This window comes from Cnephaeus nilssonii (assembly GCF_951640355.1).
Source record: "Cnephaeus nilssonii genome assembly, chromosome: 2".
In the NCBI taxonomy this organism is placed as follows: domain Eukaryota; kingdom Metazoa; phylum Chordata; class Mammalia; order Chiroptera; family Vespertilionidae; genus Cnephaeus; species Cnephaeus nilssonii.
Window position 1 is genome coordinate 14007034 of NC_137073.1, and position 11736 is coordinate 14018769.

General features: G+C 60.1%; 2 protein-coding genes across 2 annotated transcripts; both read left to right on the forward strand.

Moving 5' to 3' along the window:
• Positions 1–1053: 1053 nt before the first annotated feature.
• LOC307115329 (ferritin light chain-like) lies at positions 1054–3163 on the forward strand. Its single transcript, XM_079798541.1, has one exon. The coding sequence runs from the start codon at positions 2063–2065 to the stop codon at positions 2582–2584; it is 522 nt and encodes a 173-aa protein (XP_079654667.1). The 5' UTR covers positions 1054–2062; the 3' UTR covers positions 2585–3163.
• Positions 3164–10598: 7435 nt separating this feature from the next.
• PERCC1 (proline and glutamate rich with coiled coil 1) lies at positions 10599–11616 on the forward strand (the record flags this gene model as incomplete). Its single annotated transcript, XM_079781045.1, has 1 exon — positions 10599–11616. One exon carries the CDS (start codon positions 10599–10601, stop codon positions 11427–11429), a length of 831 nt encoding a protein of 276 aa, XP_079637171.1. The 3' UTR covers positions 11430–11616.
• Positions 11617–11736: the final 120 nt, after the last annotated feature.

Consider the following 11736-nt stretch of genomic DNA (forward strand, 5'->3'; position numbering starts at 1 on the left):
TGGGGCCACTAGCGCAACGGAACTGACGCATCTCCTCTCGGCGGCCTCTTCCGTCGCAGGTCGGCTCGACAAGCCTCGAGGGCATGCTGGGAAATGTAGTTCTCTGCCGGCCCGAAGAGGCGCTAGTCTGCGGCTACCTAACCTGCGATGCTGGGATTGAGGCCAGCCGGCGGAGCTGGGTACTGGCGTCTTATTCCGACAAACTGGCCTCAGGGCGGGTTGCCCAGCGGGCAGGACCGCCCGAGATTGGCGCCCTGAGCCTGCATCCCGAGCGCTGTGCTGGCGCAGTCCCAGGACGCCTCCACGCAGCCTTGCGACGCCCCAGTTTGCTCTCCTCGTGGGACTTGGAGTCACTGGAGTCATCTTGTTTCCTCTTAGGGTTCCCCACTAGGATCGAGTTCCGTGAGCACATAGCCTGCCCACCGGTTCCCCCCTGGCAGCGAGCACCCCTGCACCCTGGGACCGCAGGCATCTACACCCAAAGGTGCTCAGGTCCCAGGGCTGGCCAAACCGCTCTGCAGGACAAGCCTTGCCGCGCAATGCTCGCCCTGCCGCAGGCCATGGTTCCCTCACCCTACGCAGCAGGGCACACCGAGAGCTCTCAGGAAAAGCCATCTTGCACTTGGACACATCTGCCTCTCCACCCCAACGGAATCACGTGTGCACGACGTAGCACTAATCCTCTGAGGCTGCAGTGTGCTCCCGTTCACCAGGAGTCAGGCTGGGAGGGTGTCCTGCCGGTATCCCAGGCTTCTGCTCTACTTGGTACCCCAGTTGGCTTCTTGGGAAAGCTGCTGGAGTATTCTGACCCTCAAGGCAAACTGGCCCTGGCTCTGTCTGAGTCATTCAGTCTGAAGACCACATAGGGAGGTACAAGCATCATCACAGACTCTGTGGGGATGTGTGTGTGGGGGGGGAGGGAAATGAGGGGGGTAACTTAGTGACAAAAATCAGGTCACTTTGTGGACTGTAATGTGCTGCCTCCCTAGCTCAGCATCTTTGCCTCTGGAGCGCCCTTCACCTGCACCTTCTTTCTGGCAGAAACACCAGACTCAAGACCAGTTTTGCACCCTCAGGAACTCTCCAGACATTAAAGCAAGGGTGACAGGCTAGAGGTGTTGTGATCTCAGCAACATCTGGGAATGTTCCCCACCCCAGGAAACCTAACTCCAGATGCTTGGCAGCAGTTCAGCTCCCAACCTAGGAGTTCAAAGTTGCTGTGTCAACAGAGGCATCTGTGTACCCAGGTCCTCCTCATTGGGCCCCACTCCACCATTTCCACCCCAGATCCCCACCCAGAATCTCTGCCAAACCAAATGGCCCACAGGGAATCCCAGGAGCACTCACTGTGGGTGGTAGGAGGAGAGGGCAGGAAGTGGGAGGATGGGCCAGAATCTTTCTGGAGGAGGTGGAGACCAAAGAGCCCTGGAGTTAGGTGTGGAGTTGCTGATTAGGCTGATGCAGCCACCTGGTTGGAATGCTTTAGGGCATCAGGGCACAAGCTGCCCTGGGACAGCAGAGTAGGGGCACAGCTGGGAGGCTAGGACAGGGGCTCAGGCTTCACTCTGAGGGGCCAGTAAGCCCGTCTCAGTCTCGATGACTGCCCTGGATGGATAACGGAAAGAAGACACCTTGCATGGGCGACGGAACCCCTCCAGCTTCTGTTTCATCAGCTGTAAAATGTCACGCCTCCTTAGCAGGCTGCTGCGAGGACCCCAGGACAGCTGTTATGATTAATAACCGGACAGCATAGAAATATCCTATCCTGAGGCAGTGGAGGGCACTCTTACTGCCTCTGGGTTCCTGGGGCACTCTGAGGCCAGGGTCTGGGAGGAACAGCTCATGGCCATAACAAAGAATGAGCAAACCGGCAGCGCACTCGGAGGTCCTGGATCTGTCTTTTGCTTGAACAGTGTTTGGACGGAACAGACCCAGGGACGCCCTTCTTCCAGCCTCTGGCCTCTCTCCCTGTGTCTCATCCCGTCACCACCTTCAGAACCACCTCCAGGACCAGCCAGCACACCGGGTTTTTTCTACCTTAACTCCTTATTGCCGAACAACCATGAGCTCCCAAATTCATCAGAATTATTCCACCCAGGTGGAGGCTGCAGTCAAACGCCTGGCCAACCTGCATCTGCGGGCCGCCCACACCTACCTCTCTCTGGGCTACTATTTCGACCGCAACGATGTGGCTCTGGAGGGTGTGGGCCACTTCTTCTACGAGCTGGAGAAGCATGAAGGCTCTGAGCATTTCTTAAAGTTGCAAAACAAGTGTGGCTGCTGCATTCTCTCCCAGGATGTGCAGAAACCTTCCCAGGATGACTGGGGCAAAATGCAGGACACCATGGAAGCCGCCCTGGCCTTGGAGAAGAGCCGGAAGCAGGCGCTTTTGGAGCTGCAGACCCTGGCTTCTACCCGTGCAGACCCTCAGCTCTGTGACTTCCTGGAGAACCACTTCCTGGATGAGGAGGTGAAAGTGATCAAGAAGATGGGTGACCACATTACTAACATCCGCAGGCTGGCCACCCCCCAGGCTGGGCTGGGCGAGTATCTCTTTGAAAGGCTCACCCTCCAGCAGGACTAGGAGCCTTTGGAGCCCAGAGGCCTTTCAGAGGCCCCCCTGCATCCCCTGGTGTCTGGCTTTTACCTGAGTCTCTTCCCGAAACTACTAGCCATTCTTTTAACCACCCTGGAGCCCTCTCCCATGCATTGGACCAAATGAAACAATAAAGCTTTTTGCAGCCAAAAAAAAAAAAAGAATGAGCAAACCCAAGTGTCCGAATGACCCGTCCTTTGTCCCAAGCTCCTGCTGCCACTTGGTCTCTGTCGTGGGGAAAGGCCTGATGCAAAGAACATAGCTTTGTGGAGTCTGAAGAGGACGGCAGCCCCTGGCCTCCACAGGGTGCCTGGTGCTCAGCGGGTCTCCTGTTGGACAGAAACTGTCAGAGGACATCAGCATGAGACCAGGCCGCTCCATGACTGTGGTGGCTCCACATGAAACACACCCTTTTGCAGTCACACCTGAACACAAACAAGGACACAGCCCAAACCTCAAAAAGGAACAAACACCTGTTCTGGCTCAAGGAGGAAGGCTGTCCTTTACCAGCCATGTAGGAGCCTTGCCTCTTCTGCCCTCCTTCTGATAAGATTATATTAAGACTAGAGGCCCGATGCATGAAATTCCTGCAAGAGTAGGCCTTCCTTCCCCCGGCTGCCGGCACTGGCTTCCCTCCAGCGCCCTGGACCTGGGCTTCCCACACAGCCCAGCTTCATCTGGGAGGTCGTCCGGAAGGATGTCCGGTCTAATTAGCATATTACACTTTTATTATTATAGATGCTGTACTAGCGGGCTGGGTGGAGGTGGGGGAAGAAATCGGGACAACTGTAATAGCGTCAAAAATAAAAAGAAAGTAGCCCTAGCTGTTTGGCTCAGTCAATAGAGCATCAGCCTGCGGACTGAAGTCCTGGATATGATTCTGGTCCAGGGCACATGCCAGTAGGGGGCATTCAGGAGGCAGCCAATCAATGATTCTCTCTCATCATTGATGTTTCTCTCTCTCTTTCCCTCTCCCTTCCTCTCTGAAATCAATAAATATATTAAAGTAAGTAACTAAATAAAAGTAAAAACATAAATAAAATAGGCTGTACTGGGCCGAATGGTGTCCCTTGCAAATTCACATCCACCCAGAACCTTAGCACGTGACCTTATTTGGAAACAGGGTCTTTGCAGATGTAATTTGTTAAAATGAGGTCATACGGGATAGGGTGAGCCCTAAACCCAGACTGGTGTCCTTGTGAGAAGAGGAGACAAGACACTGAGCACACGGGAGGAGGACAGGTGAAGAGCCGGAAGCCAAGGGATGCCCCGCATCGCCAGCGACACCAGAAGCTCAGAGAAAGGCCTGAAGAGACTCTCCCCTGAAGCCTTCACTGGAAGTGTGTCCCTGCGCACACCTTGGTTTTGCGTTTCTGGCCCCCAGAACTGTGAGAAGACAACTTTTCTGTTGTTTTAAGTCATCCGGTTGGTGGTCCTTTGTTAGGGCAGCCCCAGGAGCCTGAGACAGGCCCCCATTCAGAGAGGCGCCTGCCTCCTGACAGTGTGTGACCCAGAGCAAAGCCTCTCACCCCGCACTGGCCTGAATCCACAGCCCTTCCTAACGCCCTTCTACCGAGACATCCATGTCCCGGTGCACACTCTCCTGGCTGCAAGGGCATGAACTCACCGTGTTCAGCCACAGTGTGTTCCCGGTGGAGGGCAGTGACAGCCAACTACTGTGGTGCACTTGACCCTTCGATGCAATGGGGCCCACAGTGGGCAAAGCCACAACCAGATGCATCGAGGGCCTCCTGTGCCTCTGGGTCCCTCCCCCCCCCCCCCCCCCGCCCCTCTGCCCTGGCCCCAGCAAGCCCAGCCGAGCACTGGGTGACAGGTACCTGGTACTGCCAGCCCTGCCTGCTCTTGGTCATGGTCCCCCTCCCCTCCTCCCAAGGACATAAGCTAACACCTCAGCCTTCATTATCTCAAAGCACACAGAGAAACCTCCCAGGAGGCCTAATGTCCCCCTAATGGGCAGGAGGGCTGCAGCCCTTGTGTGCCCGGTGCCGGGAATAATTCCTCGCAGCGCCACTTGAGAGCTGACATGTTGGAGCTATTGATTTTCCCGGGGAAGATCGATACGGGGTGCGTGGAGACGGGCAGGTCCCCCGCCTTTGGAAGGGCAGAGCCTTTCTCCTGGGGCCTGAGGCCTGACAACAGGTGGGGGCTGGCGGGGACAGGATGGGCACAGACCTCGAAAGGCCCAGCGCTGCCCCAAACGGGAGGCTGGCTGGGAGCAGATGCGGGGACATATGCTCGGGCTCCGGGCCTGGCAGCCTGAGCGCGTGCTCCCCAGCCCCACTCCAGGGGCCCCGTGGGCGGCAGGGGGCTTGGGACGCCCATGCCACTTGGCCTGGCTGGCCACCCGACATGGGCTGGACATGTGTAGGAAACTGTGTCTCTGCCAATCCAGGGGCCCCTCAGGGTGCTGTACCCCAGCCCAGCCTCACCATAACAACGGCCAGAGTCCACCTGCCAGACCCCTGGGTCCATCATGAACCTGGCTCAGGGGCAAGGAAGGGGATACTTCTTTGACACCTACTGAGACCCCAGATCTGCTTCTTAAATCCTCTCATACCTGCCCCCCCTCTTAGAGCCTCAGACACTGCCTTGTGGCTCCGTCATCGATTGCTGGCGCTGGCACGGTCGTACCCCTGCCCCGGCCTCTGGCCTCTCCTGTCCAGATGTCCTGCCCACATGCACTGCCCAGGTTCCTCTTCCCAAACGCCTCTGTGCTCTGGTCCCCCCGCCCCACTCCAGAAGTCTGTGTCTTAGACCGGCGTTCCCTCCTTGGTCTCTGGCCCGCAGAGAAAAGCACTGGGGTGATGCCAGCAGAGAACAGGGTCCGGCTGTCTGTCCACGGTATTCCCATGGCTGGTGCGAGCGGACACCTCCTCCCCGGGCCGCTTACGGGACCCAAAGCCCCTGCCCTGACGCCTCTGAGCAGGGGCTGGAGGCAGAGGCCAGGATGGGAGGGGAGCCCCGTGGAGGAAGGAGCAGGCCCGGGGCTGATCACCGTGGGCCTCTTCCCCAGGAGAGCCCGGACCTCAGATCCGGTTCAGTGACAGGGAGGAGCTGAGCGGCTGGGCTCCCCGGGGCTGGGAGGAAGGTCCAGACTCCCAGCTGGGCCACCAGGTCCTGCGGCCGCCCAGCCGCACCGTCCAGCCGATGCCTCCAGCTGCGAGTTCCCTTTTGCTGCTGAAACAAAGGCGCACCAGCCGAGCGGTGGGAAGCAACCCGGCTTTATGACCGGCCCCGGAGATGGGTTTCCCTGGCCGAAAAGCAAGGTCTGCAGGGCTGCGCTGGGGAGGCTCCAGCGGAGACGCAGTTCCTTTGGCTTTCGATTCAGAGGCCGCCATTCCTTGGCTCGTGGCAACCTTCCGCCGTCACAGCCAGCAGTGACTGCTTCTGTGGTCACCTCTCCTCTCACGCTGACCCCCTGGCCTCCCTTGGATGGGGACCCAGGATCATCTCCTAGTCACGGTCCTTACCTCAGCCACCTCTGCAGGCTCCCTTTGCCAGGTGAGGTGCCAGGGCCGAAGTTGCTGGGGCTTAGGGCCTGGACGTCTTTGGGGCCCTCATTCAGTCGACCACAGGGGTGCCAGCTCCTCGAGGGCTGGGTCTCTGCAGGCTGTCCCGTCTGCAGGACCCCTTTCCTGCAGTTCAGCCAGATGAGCTCCTGCTCCCATCAGCACCCCGAAAACCGCCTCCTCTGGCCATTAGGGGGGACCTTCTCGAGGGCAGGGTTGCATCTCATCTTCCTCAGTGCCCCCAGCACCCAGCCCATGCCCGGCACGGAGGAGGCCGGAGGCCAGAAGCACGGGCCTGAGACTGGTCTTTCCTGACCAGCAGCAGGGGGCACTGTGGCCACAGCCTGGGCAGCTGCTGGAGTGTGGCCCGAGGGCAGCCATTTTCAACCTTTTTCATTTCAGGGCACACACATACGGATTACAAAAATTCTGCGGCACGCCAAAACATATACTTTTTGCCCATCTGACAAAAGGCAATACCCGCTTCACACCAGACGGCTGTTGTTGTGTTGACTGTTGTCATTTTTTTACTTGACAATCAGGGATCAGTGCTCCTGACTAAATAGTCAGGTATTTTGCATGTTTTAAAAACTCTTGTGTCACGACAGTGTGCCGTGGGGCACACCGGGTGAAAACGCTGCCCTGGGGTCCAGGGCAGGTAACAGCGGGGAGCTCCCTGGGCCAGCAGGAGGCAGAGCAGGACGTGGGCACAGAGAGCCTGGGGGCCCCAGAAGCCCAGGCCCCACCTGGGACCCCAACCAAGGCCTCCTCCGATCCTGGCTGACAGCTGGGCAGTGGCTTCACCCCAGGCATGCTGAAGGGTGCGTGATGGCCTTAGGGAGGCCTGGCCTGTCACACATCCCTCCTTTCTCCCTGAAGCCTTTCCCTGGGCCTGCGGTGGCCCTGCCTCCCCCCACCCCTCCCTGGTCCTACCCCAGGCAAACAACATCCGCAGCTTCGAAGACCCACTCATGGCAGGTCACCAACTTGGCCCGGGCAGGTCCTGTTCCTGGGGTGGCACTGCACGCCTACCTGTGACCCTCCAGATGCCTGAGAAATGACTGGCAGCAATCAGCCGGGAAGACCCGCCCCTCGACCCCCATTTGCAGGAAAGTCCTGGATATCACTGCTGGGATGGTGTCATCTCCTCCTGAAGGGGGTGGGGCCTGGAGCTGGAGGGCAAGGACCCAGGGAGGGGTGGGGTGGCCCCCACTTCGGGGAGGGAGATCAGGGACCATGAGTAACAATGGGGCCCAGGGGCAGGACACATGCCAAGCTGGGAGGGGGCTGCTGTCCTGTCCTCAGAACCTGGCCCACAAGCGGTGGTGGCTTTGGGAGCCACAGTGGATGGGACTCTGGGGTCCTCCCAGGGGCTGGTCCAGAGCAGCAGGCTCTCAGCAGTGGCCACAATGAGGTGCGGGCCATGGTCACATATAGAGAGCCCTTACTGGGCTGAATAGTGTACCCAAAACTGAAGTCCACCCGGACATCAGGATGTGGCCTGATGTGGAAATCGGGTCTTTGCGTATATGATCAAGTGAAGAGTTCAGGCTGGAGTAGTGATGGTGCCCCTGTAAGAAGAGGGAGACAGGGACACAGGCACTGGCATGGGGACAGCCGAGTGACCAAGGAATGCCACGGATCGCGGCCGGTGACACCAGAGCCCGGGAGAGAGGTGTGGGACTGACTTCCCGACCGGAGCCTTTGGAAGGAGCCAGCCCCGAAGGTCCTGGGTTTTAAAGTGATTTTAGAGAGGGGACGGGAGAAAGGTCAATTTGTTGTTCCACTTATTTATGCATTGCTTGGCTGATTTTTTGTTTGTTAATCCTCAGGCGAGGATATTTTTCCATTGATTTTTAGAGAGAGAGAGGGCCACGGGTGGGGGGTGGGGACACACAGAGAGAGAGAAACATTTATGTGAGAGAGACACATGGATTGCAGGGATTGAGCCTGCAGTGGAAATACGTGCCCTTGACTGGAATCGAACCCAGGATCCTTCAGTCCTCAGGCTGACGCCTTATCCACTGAGCCAAACCAGCTAGGGCAGCTGATTCTTATATGTGCCCTGACCAGGGATCCAACCTGAAATCTTGGGATACTGGGACGATGCTCTAACCAACTGAGCTACCCAGCTAGGGTCCGAAGAGACTCTGGATTTTAGACGTCTGGCCTGCAGACTGGGAGAACCCTCTCTGCTGTTCTCAGCTCTGCTTGTGGTGATGGTTACGTGGCCTCAGGACATTGTGCAGCACCACGGAGCAGAGGGCGGGGCCATCCGGAGGATGGGAGGTTGGCAGGGGGCAGACCCTCTGGGGTCCTGCTCCTGGTTGTAACACATTAGGGAGGTGTAGCAAGTACGCCCTCCAGGCAAGTTCCACAGGCTGGGAGGGGGCACCAACCTCCCCCCCCCCTCCACACACACACACAGGAAGGTGTGGGAGCCAAAAAAAGAAGCAGAGAAGGAAGGCGCCATCTCTGCCTGGACCCTGGGGAGGAAGCCCTGGGGTGGAGGAGCAGGGGTTCAGTTGCAGCGCTGGGGGGGTGTGAGGTGGCAGGAGAGGGTGAGCAGAAGCTCCAGGGGCCCCGCCTGCATGAGCCCCCCACCTGGGCCCGGTGGCGGTCCCCAGCCTTCCTCCCTCGGCCTGCTCAGGTGCGCTGCTGGCCAGAGCCCCGCTCACCCAGAGCGCTGCACAAGCAGGATGTCCTCTAGAGAAGGCTACTCCAGAAGTCAAAATAGCATGAAATTTAATTTTCCGCCTATTTGACAAGGCTTGGTTGGGGCCCCAATCAGCAGCGGAGATAAGGGTCCTCGGCCGGGTGTGAGCCAGCTGGGTGCGCAGCAAACACTCTACGGTCCCCAGGCAGGCCGAGGCTCCCCCTTGCTGGGCCCTGGTTGCTGGGCGCTAAAGCAAACGGATTCTATTTGCCCAGTCTGCGATGACAATGCAGTCCCCAAATATTTGCCAGCCTGGCCGGCAGCAGAGCCGGCTATAAATGCTTGAGCCCAGGTGGAGGTGGGCCTGCCCAGCAGAGTTGCAGGCCTCACAGGTAAGAGCAGCGCTGGGCAGCAGGCGGGAGGCTATGGGGTCTCCCTCCCGGGAAGGCTGTGGGCCCTTCTGACCAGGTAGTCTTTGGGGACCACCTACCCACTGGGAGGGGTCACCAGCAGGGCTGCGCAGGGTCAGGCCATCTAGGCTGGGGCACGGGGGGAGAGGGCACTGTCCTAGCTCCCCACGAGCAGCCACCCCACAGCTGGGGCCACTAGATGCCCCCACTAAAGGGAAGAGGGACCCAGCACTAAACGAGATTGGGGGCTCGGCACGGCCAGCAGGCTGCAGGGAGCGGGGAGGCCCGTGCTCCGCAGGCCCGCCCGACTCCCGGGGATGCCTGTGGACTCACCCGGCCCCCTGGGAGGTGTGTGCTGACAATCTAGGAGCCCCTTCTTCTCTCCCCATCACCTTCCCTTTCTTTCTTCCTTCTCTCCTGGTTCACTCATCGGCTTCCCAACTGCAGGGGGCATGCCCGACAGGTCCTGGCGGGGGTGGGGGGGCTTTGGCATTCAGAACCAGCCCCCGGCCCCCTGCTTGGCTGCAGGTCAAGGGGAGAGCCAGAGGCACCCCTGACAGTCTCCTCCTCAAATCCCTGCCCCATTCTCCCAAGCCCCATCCTCCCAAGCCCCAGCCGAGAGAGGCCCACCAGCCTTTTTTGCCTCCTGCTGACCCGCCACACTGCGGAGCAGTCTCATTTGCCCCTTGCTCCCAGACAGGGAACAAATGAAAGCCTGGCATTGTGACTGCACTTATTAGAATTAGACGGGACGGCAGAAATGGGGGATGGGAGAAGCCCCGAGGATGCCAAGCCCAGTTCCCTGGCTCAGTGTGGGCATCTCAGGGATGGTGGGATGCTCCCAACCCAACACTCCTGTGAGGGGGCAAAGGGGTCCCTTGACCAGCACCTGGGCCGACACCACCTCCGTGAGCCTTAGCAACCCCAGGAACCATAGCAACCCCATCCTGGGGCAAGGGCTCTGCTCTCCAAGGCCCCAAACCCACTCTCATCCCAGCCCCTGGGCGCCTGCTGCCCACCTCCCCTGCTTCTCTCTTCTGGGACTTCGCTCCCCAAGTCAACTATTCCATGGCACCACCCGGTCATCTACCCCCCACCCCTGCTGACCGCCCTTCAGGATGCACTGCTCACAGGACCTGACCATCCACAGGCCGCTGGCTGTTCTAACCCCCTCGGCCTGCACTCCGCAGGCTCCCCCACCCTGCTCCCGCCACGCCCACTGCCATGGTGCCCCCGCCCCCTCTCTCCCAAATCTCACCCACTTCTGAGCTCAGCACCCTCTCCAAGAACGAGTGGCCATAGTGCCTAGTTCCACCAGGGGCTGCAGGCCCTGACTGATAACCTGCCCCCTCTCCACCCCAGGCGCCTGCTGCCCCAGAGGCCCCAGAAGCTCCAACGTGGAGGACATGGCCGCAGGCGTGATCCAGCCTCTCTGTGACTTCCAGCTGCCCTCCCTCCGGCCCTTCCTGCCCCCAGACCCAGAACCCCCGGACACTTCGGAGGAGGAGGAGGAGGAAGTAGAGGAGGAGGAGGAGGAAGGGGAGGAAGACGAAGAGGATCTGGAGGGTGAGGGGCCAGGGGCCCACAGCCCAGCCCCCCACAGCTCAGGTTGGGCCATAGTTGCCCCAGAAGAGGCCTCTCCGGGTCCGAGCAGCCCCGAGATGCCACTGCAGCTGCTGCGGTTCTCTGAGCTCATCAGCGGCGACATCCAGAGGTACTTTGGCCGAAAGGACGGGGGGCAGGACCCAGACGCCTGTGACATCTACGCTGATGGCCGCCCCGCCAGCAGCTCAGCCAGGGAGCTTTACTGCGCAGACCTGGTGCACCTGGCCCAGCGAGGGTCCCCCAATGATGACAAGGCTGCTGAGCCTGGGGCCCACTCTCCCAGGGGTCCCGAGGGGCGGGTGCATGAGATAGGCCTTGGCGGAGAAAGGGTGCAGCCGCTGGGGCCCCTGGCCGAGTTGTTTGACTACGGACTACGGCAGTTCTCGGCGCCCAGGGTGTCAGCCAGCCACCGGCTGAGGCTGGAGCAGAAGTACGGCCACATCAGACCCATGACGCAGAGGAAGCTGCCCCCCTCCTTCTGGAAGGAGCCGGCGCCCAGCCCCCTGGGCCTGCTGCACCCCGGGACTCCCGACTTCAGTGACCTGCTGGCTAGCTGGTCAGTGGAGACGGGCCCAGAGCTGCCAGGCAGGGGCACCCAGGCCCTGGAGGGCGTGCAGCTGGCTGAGGCCTAGGGGGCTGTGGCATCAGGGGTCTGGAATCTCCTTATGGCTGTCCTGGGAGGGACTGGGGGGCCCTCGGAGATGGGTGGCCACCAGGAGGACAAACCAGTTTAGGTGGGGACTTTCCAGGCCCAGGAAGAGGGCCAGGGCTCATCCGGGGACCTGGAGCTGCCACCACCAGAAGCCACCAGGGCAGGAATGGCAGGGGCTGAAGGCCCAGCACCGACCCGGCCATCCTGGCCTTCAGCCCTTGGAGCTCTGCCCACAGGAAGGGAGGACAGGACAGGAGCTGTGGCCACGCAGAGGCTGTGGGCTCAAG